Source organism: Excalfactoria chinensis, chromosome 12, assembly GCF_039878825.1.
Source record: "Excalfactoria chinensis isolate bCotChi1 chromosome 12, bCotChi1.hap2, whole genome shotgun sequence".
Lineage (NCBI taxonomy): Eukaryota > Metazoa > Chordata > Aves > Galliformes > Phasianidae > Excalfactoria > Excalfactoria chinensis.
In genome coordinates this window covers 16,952,059-16,971,007 of record NC_092836.1, presented here as the reverse complement: position 1 = coordinate 16,971,007, position 18,949 = coordinate 16,952,059, and the positions used below count along the sequence as shown (strand labels likewise).

At 50.0% G+C, this 18,949-nt stretch overlaps 1 protein-coding gene across 6 annotated transcripts; it reads right to left on the bottom strand.

Moving 5' to 3' along the window:
* Positions 1 to 8,897: 8,897 nt before the first annotated feature.
* On the bottom strand, positions 8,898 to 18,925 carry C12H3orf18 (chromosome 12 C3orf18 homolog). 6 transcript variants are annotated; one of them, XM_072347437.1, is made up of 6 exons: positions 18,815 to 18,925; positions 17,900 to 18,042; positions 16,606 to 17,009; positions 15,241 to 15,266; positions 13,779 to 13,908; positions 8,898 to 11,852 (listed from the first exon to the last, which is right to left on the bottom strand). In XM_072347437.1, exons 3-6 carry the CDS (start codon positions 16,837 to 16,839, stop codon positions 11,772 to 11,774), a joined length of 471 nt encoding a protein of 156 aa, XP_072203538.1. In that variant the 5' UTR covers positions 16,840 to 17,009; positions 17,900 to 18,042; positions 18,815 to 18,925; the 3' UTR covers positions 8,898 to 11,771. The 6 variants fall into 6 exon arrangements, with proteins under 6 accessions (XP_072203538.1, XP_072203540.1, XP_072203541.1 ...); XM_072347439.1 differs by having other exon boundaries at positions 16,606 to 17,005; XM_072347440.1 differs by having other exon boundaries at positions 17,923 to 18,042.
* Positions 18,926 to 18,949: the final 24 nt, after the last annotated feature.

The following is an 18,949-nucleotide window of genomic DNA, read 5'->3' as shown; positions in this document are numbered from 1 at the left end:
TTCTGCATAACTTTTCCACGTTAACATTATGACCTGAATAAAAAGAGGCTCCAACCTGCTTTCCAGAGAGTGCATTCCGAGGCAGAAGCCATGCTGCCAGAGCAGCTCACCTCCTGGCAGGGATCTGGCCCACACACTTACCTGCTCTGGCAGCACCCACTGCCTTCCTGCAGGCACTGGGGTTCTCCAGACATCAGACACCCCATGTGCCAGTACAGGGCTAGAGGAGGCACAGTTCTGAGCAGTAAATGCCAGCAAAGGGAAGAGAAGCTGGACTGAAGGGCAGAATATTTGTTATCATCTCAATTAAGGCCCTCTTGTCATTGTAACGTGAGCATCTGATCAATCTACAAAGCTCTAGTAACGGTTTGTAAAAGCATAGCTTCTCTCTGAAAGAGATTGCCAACGTGTTTCATGTTTATCTCTCAGGGACTTGGTAGCAGCCCTGTGTAGCTTGCAAGTACAAAGACATGGGTTTTTTCCTAACTGCCTGCCCTCCAGATGCAGCCTGAACCCAGAGCTGAGCTCTGTCTTTCCATCAGCCTCTGATCAGAGGTTCTGATAGAAGCTCTCAGTGTGCAGCAGCACCTGCAAGCTGGGCCCCAGCAATGTGTGCAGAGGGCTGCCAGGGCATTCAGTGGGTAGCTGGGAACTGTAAGCAGCTCGTGCTCTCCAGCATCACTTTGAAAACAGCCACACAAGGTGCTGCTGTGCCCTTACAGTCACACTGACGTTATCACCTCGGGTACAGCCTGCTGGAGAAACAGAGAGCTCAGCAGCACTCAAGGCAAAAGGCTGACAGATCTGCTTTTAGGGATGCTGTTGTTACCTCTCATTGTTACAGGGATAAAGGAGAAGCCACACAAGTGGAGCAAACAGCTGTAGAAGAGGAATAGAAGAGCTTCTAAAGGCAAGTCAGACTGGACTTGCAACCTCCAGCTGAGAGGAGAAGGCAAATGCTTTGTACAGCAAGGATGCTGCTTCCCCAACAACGCCGTTACCAGCTATTTATTTTGTAGTGAGCAAAGAGGATTCATCCAGCCCTGACAGCTCCTTCCTCCTCCTCTTGTGCAAGAAAAACAAAGTCTGGGAGAGGCCACGTGCTTTGGCCAAGCCGGTCAGCAAGCTGGGAGCTGTGCTCACCTTGTTGGCTGGGCTTTGACCCATGTGCAGGGAAGAGAAATGACTCCACATCCTATGCTGTCCCAGCTGAGCCTCTGCACACAGGATCGAAGCAAAATCCAGGCCTGGGTGACTAGCAGGTAGTGAGCCTTGTGCAGGACCAGAGGCTCAGTGCTCTGCAGTGGGTCAGCTCATCACTCCTGTGGTCCAAATGGCGCCTATTCAACCAGTGACAGGGAACAAACTGGAAATGCAGCTCCAAAGCCAAATTCACTTCTTTGACAGTCTGTACCCTAATACATCCCAGTGTAAGGTGCTCTTTGCTGTGGTATCTGATAATGCAGGAGCTCCAACTGAAGCTTTACCCTTGACTGTAGTTGTTATGACTTTCCCACAGCCACTCTGCCCCTCATCTGCTTCCTGCCCAGACCAAGCAAGCCTACAAAGAGGGACTTCAGGGAGAAGACATCTTCTTTGTCAGCCTGAATAAATCTAGCAAGGGAAAAAGGTAGATGCAGATACCAACATGTTCACTCAGCTGTAGCAATCACCTCCTTTAGCTAAAAATCTCCCAGAAAGCCAAGGAATGGGCTGTGTGAGAGAATGGTCCATTAACGTTTATACAGCACAGTTGTTTCCAAATGTCTGCTTAGTCCCAAGCTCTCCCAGCTGATAAAAACAATAGCAATCTGTCACACCTGTCTCTCTCTCTCTCCAGCCCTGCAGATAGAGGAGACTCCATAACAAGACTGGGAAGGAAGGAGGAGACAAGTTGCCTTTGCTATTCCATGGGAAAATAAGCTGTTGGGTTGTTGTTTGGAAACTGTGAAGTGCCAAAATGAGCAATGAGAGGCCAGAGAACCCTCATCCCTCCCCACTGACTGAAGGCCTGAAGAGAAAGAGGGGAAGACCAAAGAAACAGTCACAGGTGAGTGCATGTCACCTAAAGAGCCTGCCTGAGGTGCCCACTGTTAATGTGGTAGGATCTGCAGGCAGCAAAGAGCAAGGAAAGCCAAGGTTTTGTGTAGTAAATATTAAGGCTATTCAGGAAAGCAGCAGCATGCATGCTCTGGGGTATCAGCCCCTGGTGCCAGAGGAGCCCCAGTGTCCGCATGGAAAGCTGCTCAGACCAGGGAGCAGAATGGGAGGAGCTGCTCAGGTCTCTGCCTCTGCACCAGTAGTTGGATGGAAGGCAACTGCAGGCTGTTCTCACCCTGTTCCAGGTGCTATGGTTGGGATCCTAGCAACTCATCCATTTCCCCAAGCCAAAATGTAAAAGGAATTAGGGGCATTGCTGCCCATCTTCTCACGTGTTTCAACATCAGGAAAAGCAGAGACAACCAGGTAGGCTTGTCAGGAGTGATCCTGATGAACTTTCCCTTTATTGCAGGAGGAGGCTTTAGGAGCAGTGCTGGAGAAGAAGCCACGAGGAAGGCCAAAAGGAAGCAAGAAAGTGAGCAGTGTAACTGGAGAAATGGTAACAGTGAATGGCTACTGTGCTTTACCAAGGGGAGGAGAGATGCTGGTTGAGTGAGAGGAACGAGGGGTTTCTCTTATGATGAACAGGGGAAGGCTGCCCCTATTTCAGTTCATCCTCAGCTGCTGCCGTTGGACCCACCAGTTCCTGCAGCCTTTGTCTGAACTCCCCCAGCCCTCCCGTGCTGCCACTGCCTGCTCAGCACTTCCTGCTGCTGTTTGTGCTGCGTGGTTTCCATGTAGTGACAGTCAGTGAGATTCTGTGGGTGCCTCCTCCTCAGCTGTCCCCCTCCCCCAACTTTAGCTCCTTTTTTGCTTGCCCTGCAAGTGCTTTATGCAGAGTTCACTTTGAGCACGTTAAGCGTGTTAGTGGTGGTGCCCAGCAGTTGTGAAAGCTGAAAATAGATCTGTTGTGTTCAATGTAGGTAGAACCTCCTGCTGGGAAGAGGCCCCGAGGAAGGCCCCGCAAGTGGGTGAGTGCAGCACTCAGTCCTTCTCCTCTTCTCCAGGCACGAAGCTTTGGGTGGGAGTGGGAGGTTCTGCTGTGGTTGTTCTGAGTCTCTGCAGTGACACACAGCTGAGCTGGACTGATGTGTCCTGTATGGGTAGCTGTGAACTCCAGTGGGTACATGCGAAGGCAGAGGCCAAAAGACTGGAGGAGCTGTCAGGGAGTTTCTGCTGTTCATCAACCAGTGTGAAACAGGCAGGTTTAACCTTCAGGAGTGCAGCAGTGCAGTTCTGCTCCCAGTCTGGTAGGGGTCAGAGTAGGCAATGAAGCTCCGTGGAAGGGATAAATTCAGTCCTTGCTTCTGCTGTCACTGTGATGTAGGCTGAACCACGGCAGGGAGGCTGTGGCCATGGAGCTCTGTTATTGTAAAGTTCTGATAAGCAAAAACATGGAGTACATGCTCCATCAGTCTGGGGAAGGGGTTCAGAGCCCGTTTGTAAAGCACCTGCTGGTAGAGCTGTCTGGTGGTGGCAGTGAGGGGCTGTGTGTGTTCCTGTGCTCCTTTTCCTTTTCAGAACCATAGGGTCATCAGGGTTGGAAGGGAACACTGGAGGTCCATCAGTGCCAACCCCTGCTCAGAGCGGGTCTTGCAGAGCAGTGCTTAGGGTGCCCAGCTTGTAAGCATCCATAGTGTGCTGAGGCCCTTCCCAGCACCTGAAATCTCTGATGGTAACTGGTGGGGCAGACAGCACTCTGCCAGCCATTCTCTGCTGTTACATACAGCAGTAACTGCCATTCTGGGCTTAGGAGGGGCTGAATTCATGGAGCTGTGTGCCAGAGCTGTAACGTAAGGCATTGCTGCACACAAAGACACGCAGAGCAATCTGTCATGTGAATCTCCATCCTTTGATGCGTGCCAATTTACTGAAGGTGAAACTTTTTCCCCACCGACTCTTTTGTTGTAAGGCTTCAGAATGTTTTGCTCTCACTTTGCTTAATGAAGCATTGTGATGCTTCAGTTTAAAATTCATTTAACACCTGAAGAGGTTTTTTTTAGGGGGAGGGGAACCAATGCAGAAGAAGCAGAGCAGACCTTCGGTTCTGAATTCTCAGAGGACAAAAGGCTTTGCTTTTCAGGACAGGAAACTATCCTGAAATCTAAGAGGTGTTCTCAAGGCTGAAAAACCAGTTCTCCACACTGGGGAGGTTTTTCAGGGTGTCATGTCAGACATGCAGTGGCTCAGGATGGACTCAGGTGCCATTCAGAGCCTGGTGTGGCTGTATGAGGACAAGGCACACACTGCTGCATGGTCTCATGTGCATTAGAAACCTAGAATCATAGAATGGTCTGGGTTGAAAAGCACCACAATGACCATCTAGTTTCATCCCCCCAGCTATGGGCAGGGTCACCAACCATGAAGCTATAGGAAGGGCTGGCAAGTGGGCACAGCTCCAGCACTGCACAGCCTGGTGTAGATAGCACTGATTAAAAGCATCGTGCTTTGCATCTACTTCATGTATTCGCAGTTCTGTCTCCTGGTACTGACACCACATGGGTGTTGTTGTTCTGCTGTATCTCCTCACAGCCTCAGCTGGTGGCACAAGGAGCATCTCAGGAAGGCAGTCCTCAGGGAAGCGGTGACATGGATGTGAACTCGGCGCCTGCCACACAAGGTTAGGAATTAAACAAGCAGGATCCCCCAGGGCTCAGTGTGGAGCCACACTCCCAGCAAACCACATGTGTGCCCCCATAGCTGTAACCCTGCAGATCCAACCAACAGAGGGGTGTTTGAAGGGCTCTGGGAACACGGGAGGGAAACGCGTCTCTTCCATCTGATTTGGTGGTGACTACTTGAGCAGAAGGGGAGGCAGAAAGCAGGGGATGGGAAGAGTCTCTATATTTATCTTAATAAGAAGTCGTTTATCTGCAGCGATGGCTGCTGTTGCAGTACAGCTGAGTGAAATTGTCAGGCTGTGTTAAGATAGCAGGCTCTCAATTTCAACATGAAGGTCTTACCTAAAACTATGGAGATCCCTCAGCATTTGGGATGTGCTGGTGTTACAGATATTGTGCCAGCCTCTTTCTGGCAGCTGTGCTCTCTCCTTCCAGGCCATGCTCTGTGGCAGCACCATGGGAGATGCTCGTACATCAGCAGCACAGCAGTCACAGCACTGGCACGTTTCTGTGCAGGGCTGGGAGCTGCATAAGCTGCTCTGAGATGAGGTGACAGATAACTGTGTCACTGTCATGGGAACACATAAATGCACCATCCAGAGCCTTGGTTGTGCTGCAGCTGTGGGCAAGTATAAATTCAATCCAGCCTGTGCTGCTGAGGGCTGCCCTGAGCTAAGGGCCAGCAAAACCTGCATGCAGCTGAGCCCTACCCCCAGTGAGCATCACAGGACGTGATTCATTATGTGCTTTCCCCTGAGTGGGAGGTGGCAGAGAGCCAGCAGCCCAGGAGAGACAGATGTTGCCTTGCTTTGCCATGCGGTCAGCACAGCTGCTCCCTGTCCTGCTGCCGTTACATGGCAGCACGCTGTGTGAGAAGCAACCCAACTAACACCAGGTGGCCAAACCAACCCCAGGTTCTTAGAAAGTCCCTGGAAATGCTGTGCGATAAAACTCTGGAGCAGTTGCTCAGTTCAGCTTCCTCTGGGGCTCCCACTCCCGTATCGCTTCCTGCCACTGAGCTGTGCGTTGACAGCTCACCCCCAGCACCTCCCAGCAGTGCTTGAGCATCACCCAAACCCACAGCCTGTGTGTGTTCCTTCTCCCTGCAGTCTGAGTGGGGCCAAAGGGCAGCAGATTGAGCAGTGCTTCCCTCCCGTTGCACTGAGGTAGGACCAGATGTGATGGAGCAGCACCTCTGTGGTCTCTGTGGGTTGGGACTTAACTTGCTTATCACTGCTCCTGTGCTACTCATGTTGCCCTGAGATCTGCTACCAGGAGCCTGCAGCGTCATCTTCTGCTCTGGGCACAGACAGAGCTTCTGGCTATTATGGGGCTTTTTCCTTTCAGGTGAGGGGCTTTGAGCCCCCATGTTGTGGGAGGGCACGGAGGAGCCGTGTGCCTGCTGGTCCTGCACAGCTCTCAGTGGGAAAGGCATTTGTCCTGACTTCATGTCTGCAGCATTAAAAAGAATTCCCAAAATAGACACTGACCGCCTCCCTGCCTTTCAGTCAGGCCTTTCTGGGGAGAGTAAGAAAGAGCTGAATGAGAAATGTGCAAGACTTACAAGCCTGCCCTGGAGCAGCAAAGAACGAAGAGCTTCTTTAGAGTGAGCCTTATATTTTTTCCCATGGCCTTTGCAGCTGGGTATCCAGCTCTGATTTTCCCATGTGTGTTTGCATAGCAAAATCCAGGGAACTCCACACAGACTGTAGCTCAGAGGCTCTCAATAGCCTCACTCAGAGGCACGCTGCCAGGGGCTGCCATTCACATCGGGCTTCAGCCTGAAGCCAGCAGAGCAGCACAGGAATGCTGCTGAGAAGTTCTTTGAGTGCTTGGGAACAGATCCTCGCCTCCTTTTAACCTCGTTCTGGCTCTGCAATAGGGCATTTGGGCAGAGCTCTAACCCTCTGTCTCCCATCATCTTTCCCTATAGGCATCACTGGAAAAGACAGTTTCAAGCCCAGCAAAGCTACTGCTGTTCGGAGGTCTCTGAGCAGCATCGCCACCACAGCTCAGTAGTGTGCTGCCTGCTCACGTCCTGCTGGAGCCAGAGGACAGGCAAGCAAGCAGCATTCTTACTGTTGTATTTCAGATTGCTCTTTGTGATGTTTTCGGCTGTGCTTTCCCTCCCGTTGTCTGCTGGTTTACCCCAAACATCCAAGCAGAGACTTAAGGGACAAAACAGCAAATGCCTTCTCAGGGAGATGCCTTTCTCAGTTTGCAGTCCATTGTTTTTTTTTGAGGATAATAATCTTTTTCACAGTTGTTCATTTACACAGCGCCTCGTGCTGCCACAGGGAGTGATAGTTCAGTAGGGTGATAGTGCTGTCTCAGTTATACAGATACAGGAGAGGAAACCAATCTGGACCATTGGACTTGCATCCTACCACCTCTGTAAAAGGACGGTGTGGTCCCAGGAATTAAATTCTGCTGATTTGCTCATGGAGACTGCACGTGAAAGACAGAGACCTTCCCTCTCTGTACCACAAAGGAGGAAAAGGACCCCAAAACCAACTTGATGGCATTTCCACCTCCAGTTGTTGCTGCAGTGCTCAGCGGCTTGGATGCTTCAGAGGAAAGCTCAACCCCAGCACCTCAGGGACTGACTGAAGTATTTCTCCTGGTGTTATCAGCTCAGGACCATCTTCCATACCTCGCTGTTGCCTCGTGGCGCAGCCCCTGAATTTAATAGTGACTTTCATGAACGTGTTTACAAAGCTTAGTCACAACCCCTGGCTTTCATCACTTCCAAGGAGTGCCTGTAAAGAACCAAAGTGACTCAATAGCTGCTGCTTTGCAGAGCGTCGGGATGCAACTGAAATTACTGTTGCACCTGCATGAATCATGTGCTCTGTGGGGTCCTCTAGCGTTGCAGCTGTGCAAATAAAAGCTGGCTGCTACCTAGCAGCCAACAGCAGGCTCAGCTCATGCTTCCAGTGTCAAAGAGCATCTTGCTACATTCTGAGGAATGGGGATATTTCTGTTATCCCCTTGCAAACAGTGAAATCCTGATGGTATTTTCATCTGGAGGATGCTCTGCGTGCCTACTAAAGGAATAAATTGGGTGTTTCAATTATCTTCGACAGGATGTAAAATTGGCTAGCTTTACAGTGTTAAATATTTAAACAGGACATAATTGGCTTTAAATTTATGGCAGCTCATAGCAGAAACCCATGAAATGGCAGTATGGATTGAACTCATTTATTATCCTTTCATGGGGCCCGTTTCCTTAGCAGGTATGTATTTAACGCAAGGAAATGTCTGCAGGCATTAGAGTTAAGAGGAAGGGCTGACTGGGGAGAGAGAATAGAGGAAAAGCACTTTTTTCTTTTCCTTTCTCAGTCACTTTGTCCAATCTGCCTGGTTCAGCAGCAACCAGGACTCTGACCTATTCTCAGCTTTGCCCTGTCAGTAGTTTGTTGTGTATAGAGTTTGGTGGCAGAAAAGGGCCCAGAGTGTTTAGTTCCTCCCCTACCCCATACCAGGGACATTAAGGATCAGATGGATCAGGGGGTGACCTAAACCCACAGGATGAGGCATACTGCTGGGGGTGGAAGTCTGACAGCCTCCTGCTGCCTGCTCACAGCCAGCTGGGACACCGTATGGGCAAATCTGTCCCTGCTGATTTCTCCTCTGAGTTCAGGGTAGGGCTTCCTCAGTGGACACAAATTCATCTGCAGCTCATGTCCGAGTTGGCAGTTTGCAAACGAACCTTGGAGTTTATTTCTAATAAAGGTATAAAACTTTTAGCACCTCCGGCATCTGCTCTGCCTCTTCTGTGTTCAACAGCCCCAGCATGCGCTCCTATCACTGGGCACACTTGTTTCTGAATGTGAAGCAGAGTGCTGAGCGTTATAAAACATGGTGCGGTTACTCAGGAGCACCCACAGACCCATCAGAAAGCAGGAACCAGCATGAATGATGCGAGGAAAACCACCCTGCCTAAACCCAAGTGTTGGGCCTCCTGTGTATCTTCCAGTACCTTGTGACTGAGGATACAGGACAATGCACCGTGTGGAGGTGGTGACTGCAGAACTTGCCATCTGAAGCCCTTCATGCTTCCCTCAGGCTTTGAAAGAAAAGGGGAGTTCACTGTGTACAAATTTCCCAACAGGGACTGAGGATGAAGCCCACTTTACCCCAGAAAATATGGAAAAAAAAGGAAATCACACGATGTTTCGTGTAAATTCTTTCTTTATATTTCGATGCTTAAAACACAGAACACTTGAATTCAGTTACATCAGAATGCTTTTGCTAGGCTGCACATATACTTCCAAGGACTGTGAGCGAAGGTGCTACTGAACTACAAGAATACTCCAGTACAAGCCCAGCAAATACCCACGATATTCTTTTAGTCTTATTTTCCATACTTCTTTAACCCAAGGGCAGTCATCACAGGACAAAACCTACTGCTGCAGGAAGAAGAGTTGAATTCCTCTGCAGGAATACAAGGTTTATCTCAGCACTGATGCAGAACAAGGTGTGTGGTTTTCTATTGCAGCTGGCAGACGAGCTGCTCAGAACTGCACAGTGGTCTGAGGAGACAGCCCGGCATAGGTTGCCTTTTGTGGAGTGTATGATGACAACAACACAAGCTTCATCTCAGAATTAGAGGGACTGAATGCTGGCAGGTTGGGACAGCCATGCACCACTGCCACCACTCATGTCCCTGCCCTGCAGCAGAGCACAGGAGTGTGACAGGCAATGGGCTCCTGATACTGAAGGGAGGAATCTGAAGTCTCTGCAGCTGGTTGTTCTCAGTGAGCACTTGGAGGTGGAGGGCTGCGGAACGTGGCTGCTCTTTTAGCTGCTCACCTAAGACCCAAAGACAGTAGCCTCCAAATTTAGATTACATGCAATATCTGTGCCCGTGTCCTCCTTCCAGTGGTCTCCCCCTAGTGCCAACACCAGCAACCTGGGAATGCCTCCCGCCATACCTTGCCAGGTGTTAAGGACAGACCATTTTCTACAGGTGCTGACACTTCCATGCTTCCCTTTCATAGCTCTCTGGTTTTTAAAAGGAAGAGAGAGAAAGAGACTGAAAAATTAAAGCAACTTAGTCCTGCAAAAATGTCAAGAGGGAAGTTGGGTCAATGAAGAAGGCTGGGCTGCTGAGCTGTTCCCTGCAGGGGTCAGTGGCATGTGCCCAGAAAAGGGTTTGAAAGAAGAAAGATCACGGTGGGGAGCAAAATACAGCACTTAGGAGAGCAAAAACTAACTTGGAGGGCCAAACTTGCAAGAAAGCATCTGTTACTGATTTGCCACTGGTGAAACACCTCCTTGCAAACAGCTCACCTTTAGATCTGTACCCGAATTTTGGCTGGCCCTGATTCCCTGTTAATTAGTGCTGTGGATGGAATAGGATCTGACAAAAGCAGGTGCTGCAAACAAACAAACAAACAAAAAAACAAACCAAACAAAAATATCAGTAGTGCTCGGTACATGGCTGGGCATCAGTGCTTGTGTGCAGGCTGTGCGTGCAGAGCACCAGGAACACAGCAGTGAGACAATCTGATCTGTGCATTCACCTCCTAAAGCCACCCCCATTCTAAGAGTGAGACAATCTCTGCAGGAGGCTACCAAAAAGAAGCACTCCTTCCCCCTGGTCACTGATGGCCAAACAGGGTGAACAGAAGCACAAACCTTTTTTTGAATCTCTTCTGCAGTTTCAAGGCTGAGGAGCAGGACAGGAGGACGTGGCATCTGCCCAATGCCATGGCCACACCGGACCCTCCAGCAGCCCTTTCTGCCATGCTCTGTGTTTGCATTGTGAGAGCACAGCACAGACCATGCTAATATTTCCTAGTCCCTGTGCTGGCCAGCAGCACCCTGGGCTGGTGGCCACCAAAAAGGTTGCAGAGAACAGTGCTCATGATGCACACCAAGATAGACAGAGACCCCTGTGCACCCCCTCCCACAGACCTGAAGGGAACACTGGCTGAGAGGTGCTTCGAGCTTACAAAAGAGCTATTGGCTTATCTGCCAAGACCCAGCTTCTACATTAGCAAGTAACATCAGCAGGGAGAATACTCTGCAGGTCTGTCAGGTAAGGAAGTAACCAGATGTTCAGCCACCTCTGGGCAGACACTGTAACACAGAGCCAAGGCCTGCTTTTCCTCATTCAAAAGTTCAAGGCTTAATATTCTCTCTGCTCACTAAAACTTCCCTGAGCTGAAGCAGGAAGGACATGTGGTACCAGAGCCCCAGTTCTGCTTGACTGCTCTCTCTGGCGCAGGCACCACCATTCCTAGGTCAGCAGCAGGGAGTCACATAGCCAGACACGGCAGTCCTGCTGCCAGCTCTGTGGATTCTCCTCTTTCTACAAAGCAGCCTTAATTTGGGATATTTGGCCACTTCCTCAGTTAGGGTGTTACCAGTCAGATGTTCACCATTTCACATTTTAGAACTAGTGAATTTCCCATGCTGCACTGCCAGCCCAGGCACACATTTATCAGCATCACACAAGCCACAAGGGGAAAAGCCCATTGTATGCGTTTTCCACTGTGTGCCTCTGATTTACCACTCAGCTAGGACCACCAGTTTCCCCAGCTGAAGAAGGCTCTGTCACCAGTCACCCTTCCAGCATCTGCCAATGCTGTGGTCGCTGCACAGAGACTCATTCACTGCTCTCGTTGGGAACTGGTGGCACAAAGCCAACAGGTAAGCTGCCTGGAACATGCATCTCTCCTCTTGCCTTGATCCAGAGAGCACACAGATGTGCTCGGATAAGTTAATCTACAACAGAGCGAGCACTATCGCTAAGCACACAGCTTGGTAGATGGTGTCAGTCAGCACCAGCCCAGAACCTGGAGCAGCACAGCAGCTCAGGACCTTGTAGTAGTAGTGGACACACCAAACACTGCTACTGCCATCATAAAGGGTTTCCTTCCCAAGTGGCATCTGTTCCCAGAGCATGTGCCCATCTGCAATAAAACCCAGCAGCGTGACCAGCTGGGCTCTGTGACTCAGCCACGCTTGTGAGAAGTCGCTGGTTTGGTGGCTCCATCGTCCCCAACATCGGCACAATCCCAGAGCAGGGGCAGGTACTGTTCATGCATTGATGGCATTGGCAACGTCTGTGAACACAAGACGGCTGGGTCTTTGGAGAGCTCCTTGACTCGTCAGCAGAATCTGCATTGAAGCAGTGAAAGATGAGACCCAGCAAGTCTGCCTTACCTTGGTGCAAAGCCCTGGGCACAGGCTGTGCAGAACTGTAACTAGGTTCAGCTCCTTACTAAGGACAGCAAAGCTGGTAACAGAGCTGGGAGGCATGTTCTGTGAGGACGCCTGGGCTGTCCAGTCTGGAGAAAAAGTGACCTCACTGCTCTCTGATATATAAACTTGATGTTTTCCCCATCGATCCTCTCCTCTGAGCACTAAGCTATGCTTTCATACATCTATATTTCTCTGTTTTCCTAAAATGGTGTATGGAATATGCCCATATTCTAACACCTCCTGCACGTTCTTTGGCAGGTTGGGAAGTATCCCTCAAAGCAAATAATTTTATAATTACAGTTGTATTTATTTGCTTCTTTCTTCCCTTCTGCCCACACCAAGCTTGCTACAGGTTACCTGAAAGTGTCAAGTATGTGAAAATTGAGGCCTGTTGGGGAGAATTCCTGCTCCTGGAACTGGAAGAGCAAGGGAAGAAGTGAGCAACGTGGAACAGCTGGAGAGGGATTCAAAAAAGGAGACATATCTACTCTAAGGGGAGGATGCACCACTTGCCAGAAGACGTACCTGCTCCAGCTACCCCTGCTGGCTCTGTCTTTGGGAAAGGCTTTTTGTGTGTGATAGCAGTGACAAAAGAAACAGAGAACAATATGAAACTAGGTGCAGACAATGGTGAGAGCTCTTCCTCCCTATTTCTCCTAAGTCTTGGTACAAGGGGGATGGACCTCATGTCAAAGGCTCATTTGGACCATTAACAACTGTCTCGGCATTCACAAGACCTTGTTCCACACTTGTAGTCTTCAGCAGAGCAGAGATACCTTAAAACTGGGTGGAAATATCTTATTTTCAGGGCCAGCACCAGACAGCCTCAGTACCTTGTGAACAGTGTATGGGTGATTGGTAATCACAGCCTGAACCTCTGATTAATCAGCTGAGGCAAGTGTGGGGTCAGCTGTGGGAGCACAGGTGAGAGTGATGGAGCTGTGCTCCTGGAAGGGGTGGAGCTCAACTCCATCCCCTCTGAGACCTCATTTAAGGGCTGACCCCACTGAGGCAGCATCTCTTGGAGATTGCTCACCAGTGAGGACTGCCCCAGCTTCTTCAGCCAAGGCACCACCACTGGTGAGTTTTCCTTTACTTATTCCTTCTGTACATTTGTTACCATCTGTATATTAATAACCAATACAACAGTGAAGACTCCTCTCCCAGAAAATGGCATTCATCCTATTTGCCCTAGGCAATAAATTGCTGTAAACTCAAAGTTCCCAGTTACCCTGTTCTCTCTTGTAGCTGAGTTGTGCCAGCACTTACCCTTCCCAGACTTGCTGTCCTAATTGCCTGACTCTTCAAACCATCCTAAAGTCTCTAAAGTGCTCAAGACCCCCATATCCAGAGCTGGGTGAGGTGAGAGGAGCCCTCTTGAGGTCTTACATGAGTTTCTTACAGTACAATGACAGAAACTTCTCATCTGTATGGGAACTGATTAGTCACGGCCTGAACCACTGATTGAGCACCTGGGGAAAGGACCCGGTCAGCCCAAGAGCACAGGTGAAGGCAATTCAGTTATGTGATAGGAAGGGTGGGGCCTGGCTGCACCTCTTCTAAACTTCATTTAAGGGCTGACTGCCAGTAGGGAAGCATCTCTTCTTGGAGAGTCTTCCTTGGTGAAACTTTCCTCTAGAAACCTGGAATCTTCTGATGTGAGTAAGTAATCTTCTTCCCTTTCTTTATAGCACCTTTGTATTGTGCCAGTCCTTCTGTCATCATACCTTTGCTGTAACGCCTTTCCCACTGTAATGATCTGTCTAATTGCTACATCATCAAAAGCAGTGCAGGTGCCCATGGCTGCAGCAATACCCTAGCCGTTACTACTTTGCTGCCTACCTTGCTCTGTGATGCCTGCGAAGATGCTGCATCTCGCCCATGTTCAAGGAGCTCCTGCTCCAGTTCATCCTGTTCTTCAGTGGGATCAAAGTTGTACATTGGCATGAGCTGGTGCCGTAGCTTCTCCAACCTGCCCATGGAAGGGAAAGCAAAGACTTGGATGAAAAGCTTAATAGACAGGGCAGATGCTCAGACTGTCTTCTCTGCTCCACTACTGAGGCATTTTGCACAATGTTTTTCCTGCTGCATAGGGATTTGGCTCTTGTTGCTGCCTGCTGGATAGTTACATTCCCCCTCCTATGGGAAGGAGGATAAGAACCTGCTACACAGCTGGCAAGAGTGGAAGATGCCTAGAGTACAGCTCCAGGGATTAATTGCCTTTGCTAATCTATGTTGGCAGGCATTATGCACAGAGGAGTCAAACAGGGATAGGAACTCAAAATCCAGAAGACCTTAAAAGCTCAGGACAAGCCTTAAGTATTGGGAAAAACAAGAGGGTGGAATGTAATGGCTATGCATTTTGCAGCTCCTCTCCCTGTCTCTCTGCCCATTACATCCAGCCCTGTCACATCACACTATGCCTGCCAGAAGGACTCTGCTTTTAGCTCCAGCAATTTAAGAGCAGTACTTCAACTATGGACTTGAAGTATATAATGAAAAATGGAAAGCAATAAATAGATATACAACAAATAGAAAATAGGAAATTGAGACTGATGCCAACACAACCATTATCTCCAGCAGCACTGTGTTTACAGGACCAGCATCAGCTCCTCCTGGAGCAGTATCCAGATATGGGCTTGAAAATTTCATAGCAGACAGCAGTATTTCTTGAAGGTCTGTGGCCCTTCCATAAGGAAGAGAAGAGGCACCACATCTAAAAGCTGTCCACCACCGTCTCTGCTGTAAAAGACTGAAGAATCAAGAAACATCTTCCTGCATGCTGCTCTCCTCTATTTTCAGCCAAGAGCTTAAGAAGGAAATTAATACAGTAAGTCTTGGACTAGAAAGCTGCATCTCAGCACTTTACTGCTGGCATTGCTGTGACTGAAGCTAAAGAGGCCTTCAGCCTTGCAAGATCAGCATCATTGGCTCAGGCTGCTTGAAAGCACAGATCAGGGAATGGCTGAAATGAGACCCACGCTTCTCACAACAGAGTTTCCTGCTTCTTTATCTACTCATAATACTTTCCTCTTTTAGTGTAAAGAACTTGCAGGTTCCCTAACCTCCTCCTGCTCAACCATGTTTTCCTTCCCAGAGCTCCAGAGGAGCCTTTGAAGCTCTGCTGCTAAAGGTGGACCAACACCAGGAGAGCAGAGTCTCTGCCCTGCATTATTTACCTACAGATCCTGGCATGTTCTCAGACACCATTCCTCAAACCCTCCCCACCTTCCCCACTAATTCCTAGCTCTACCTGGATTTTGAATCACTGAGTTCCCTTCAGCCAACAGGAGATGTTACTTACCTCTTCCTCTTCCTGATATACAGAACCTGAAGGAGAAAGAAAATCATTGTTACAAACATTGGGATGGGGAACAGCTGGGAGGAGGAATTTTGGGCACCCAGATAGGAGGTATAGCAAGTCTGATGTCACTGTGCACCAAAGCAAAGGAAAAGAAGTGACAGAAATGACAACTGGAACTGACATTTCATATACATCAGTGGAAGCTTGACAGTGCATCAAGCCTGACACTAGTGCTACGGTGTCCTGTTATTAGGTGTGTTAGTAGTAGTCAGAATTATTAGGTGTATATTAAGTATAGCTCAGCAGATCTCTAGTGGCTGGAGGCCATGTGCTGCAGTTTTAGAATGGTTGAAGAAACTTCCCTTTAGCTTTCTCCTGAAGATTTCCTACAGCACAGAAGCAGTTACCCCCTCCCCAGTACAAAGGGAAGAAGGAAAGAGGGCATGCTCAGTGACTTGCCTCGTGTCAGCCAGTAAGAGGGGCTGTCCTGGGAGGAAAGTGAGGCTTTTGGCCTCCAGAGCCTTGTTCTGAGAACTACGAATGCTGGCTGTTTCTCTCGGGAACTTATGACCACTTCCAGGACAGTGTTTCCAGGTTCTCTTTGGGGGCTTTTGGAGAAACTCCTCCTTGGGTCTGCAATGAAATTTTGCAGTAGTCCCTTTCCATAGGCTCCTCTGCCGCTTGTATTAGCGAAGCCCTTCCTCACATGAGGAACAGGAGCTTGCTGCTACTTTCATTTTCTGTTGGTAGGTAAATGATCCAGTTATATATTGAAGGAACTGTAGTGCTTGCATTGTCTGTCAGATTCAGAACTATAGCTGTTTATTAATGGCACGGTTAGTTACATGCAGCAAATCCTTGAGGACTCTGCCGATACCTGAGCAAGGAGACCCTCAAAAATGCAGTCTAGAACGAGTCCAGCAAAAATGAACTCAGGCTGCTTCAGTTCAAAAAGCCATGCCCACAGAGGAGACTAACAGGGTCTAAGTCTGCTTTAAAAGTTAAGCTGGATGAACTTTCCTGTGGGACACTGGTGTTGACAAGGTTTAAATCAATGCAGCTGTTCCACTTAACAAGTCAGAACAGACTGACTTGTTTGTCAGTCTGTCACTGCTTTGTGTTCTTTTAACTGAACATCCCGTTGCTATTAAAAATAAATACTGATGCTATATATGGTTTCCTCTAGGCCTGCTGAGCAGCCTGCTCTGCCTGGACCCCAGCGTGACAGAAATACTGGAGCACCGTTCCTACCAGTTCTAGGTGAGCCTTTAAACTAACATAGAAATTAATTCAAATCAGCCCTAGAGCCCCTTTGCAACCCTTCACCCTCAATGGACAGAGGAAGATTTGAGCAGTGTCTCTTACCATAGCTACAGCTAGCCCAATCACAGTAATGATTCCAAAGGACAGCAGCATGGTGCTCATGCTGGGCCCACCGCTGGCCACGTCTGGGATTTTGGTGCTGTTGAAGCTAGTAGTCTCAGGGCTCGCAGTAGCTGTTTCTGGTACAGTTGCATCCAGAGTTGTTCCTGCATCTGGTTTGGTTGTTGTAGTGCCGCTGTGGTATAAGTCATGTGCAGAGGGTGAGCTGGAACTCATCCTGCCAGCTTTTAGTGTCTTTTACCAAGCTGTTGTGCCCTCCACTCAAGAGACAGGTGCTGGCTACAGCAGCAGACTGTTTCCCTTCATTTCAAGGTCCCTCACATGTGATCTACTTCATAGCGTGCTCACCGATGGCTTTTCCGCATAGGAACCACATGAGTTTCTGCCTAGGAAAGAATGAGAACAGATGCACAGTGCGAAGCTTTTAGGGACAGGTGCAGCCTTTTCCAAAGCTTCCCACTGGACTAGGACCGTTGCTGAGAGCAGCTCACAGGTGCCCACCTAAAATTAAAAAATAAATAAATAGAAGCGTGTTTTTTTTTTTCAGGGCTACTGAAAGCTCCCAAAGTCCTGCCTGGTTCAGCTGAGGTCAGTGACTCACTCACCCCTCACTGCTTCTGCTCGGCCTCCTTGCAGCAAGTGGCAGAGCTGTGTAGTGTTTCAGAACCCCTCTGTCCTCAGTCTGCTACAGGATGAGCCAGGCAGCCTCCATCCATACCAGAGTAACGGTACCTTTCTTCTTCTCCTCTCTTGCTTTTAACTTACAGAAAGTTTCAGAGATTTCATCCATCCCAATGGCACATCTGACACATCTGTATTTTGGACCCAGTAAAACTCACCCCAAAGTAGAACTTCCCTGTTGTGGTGGTGACTGGTAAGTCACTGCCCCTTCCACCCCTCTGTTGTCCCTCAGCCCACGTGCTCTGCAGAGGCAGCTTCTTTAAAGCAATGGGTTGCACTGGTCCCCATCTGCTACTAAGGATTGTATTTCTACAGCCTCCCATGAAAGCACCCACACAGGCTTAGTCATGCACCACTAATTATCAGTATTAATTTTAAAACGGGTCCCATTTTGGATCAGGGTTGTGCAATTTGACAGATATATTCGTACTGAAAACATGAAAGGCTTTAATTGTTTCATGCTTCTATTGTGCAAATGATCAGGAGTTGCAAAACACCGTGGGATGATCCTAGGGGAAGTATTTGCACAGCTTTGTTTATAAGATCTCTGTATGTAATGTCAGGCCAGCAATTACTTCAGTGAAAACACAGCTACCTCTGGAGCAGAGTAGTGCAGACCTCAAGAACTATTGCAGCAGACTTCTGATGGTTTCTCTGTAGTTCAGCAGACATTACATCTCCAAACTGGAATGCAAAGGGACATGGGGGTTAATGAGCTCTGAATAGAAAAAGATGTGCCTGCAAAGAGAAATGAGCCATTGTTCAGCTCTGCTGTTCTATTCTGGGCAAGGTTATTGCGCAGTTCTCATTACTGTGATGCCTCTCTGCCGTCCGTAACTGCATTAAGCAGCGTGATTAACAGCTGTCACTACCAACTGAAGCAGAGCCGTCGTGCAAGGCAAACAGTGGGCCGCTGTGGGGTCTGCCAGCAGCACAAACAGGCAGCCAGCTCACACCGCGCTCATCTCGCACCTCCCCGGGCATGCCGGTCTCTCCCCACACATGCAGATCAGGTACCCCGGGAACAACTTTGTGAAGCGGGAGCTGCTGGGGCATTGCGAGAGATGCCGAACTCCCACGAGCTTCTAAACGAGCGTGAAGGCAGACAGCACTTGTGCTACAGTGAGAGGGGACTCGCTGCAGCCGGACGGAGCAGCTCGGGAAGGGGCGGCCTCGGTTCTGCGATGGCACCGCGGCCCGGGATGCGCCGGCAGAGCTCCGTGCTGGGCCGCAGGGCGAGGGCAGGAGAAGGGCGCCGTGCGGCATCCCGCCTCTAACGGCACCGCGGGGCCGCAGAACGCGAGGCCTCCGCTGCCCGAGCGGCAGCACCGCGGAGCTGAGCCCGGTCGGCCCCGCCTCCCAGCGCCCGGCTCCTGCCTGCGGGACGGCTCCTCGCCCGGGGCCGGGAAGGTACGGAGCCGCCCCGAGGTTCGCCCCGCGGCCCAGCCCGCCGATCCCGCGCCCCTCCCCCGGAGGCGGCCGCGCTGCCCGCGCCGGGGCCGCCACTTACGGAGCGCTCCCGCTGAAGCGGCCGCCGCCCCCCGAGCGCCGCCGGCGGTGGGGCCGCGCCCTCAGCCTCAGGGCCGCGCTGCCCGCAAGGGGGCGGGCCGGGCCCCTCCGCACGCTCCGCCGCCTAGCGGCCGGT

Coding starts and splice junctions, on each gene's coding strand:
- C12H3orf18 (XM_072347437.1), bottom strand. CDS start 16,839: ATGAGTTCCAGCTCACCCTCTGCACATGACTTATACCACAGCGGCACT. Junction 15,267..16,605: donor TTGGGCTAGCTGTAGCTATG/GTAAGAGACACT, acceptor TTTCTCCTTCAG/GTTCTGTATATCAGGAAGAG. Junction 11,853..13,778: donor CGCAGGCATCACAGAGCAAG/GTAGGCAGCAAA, acceptor GCTTCAATGCAG/ATTCTGCTGACGAGTCAAGG.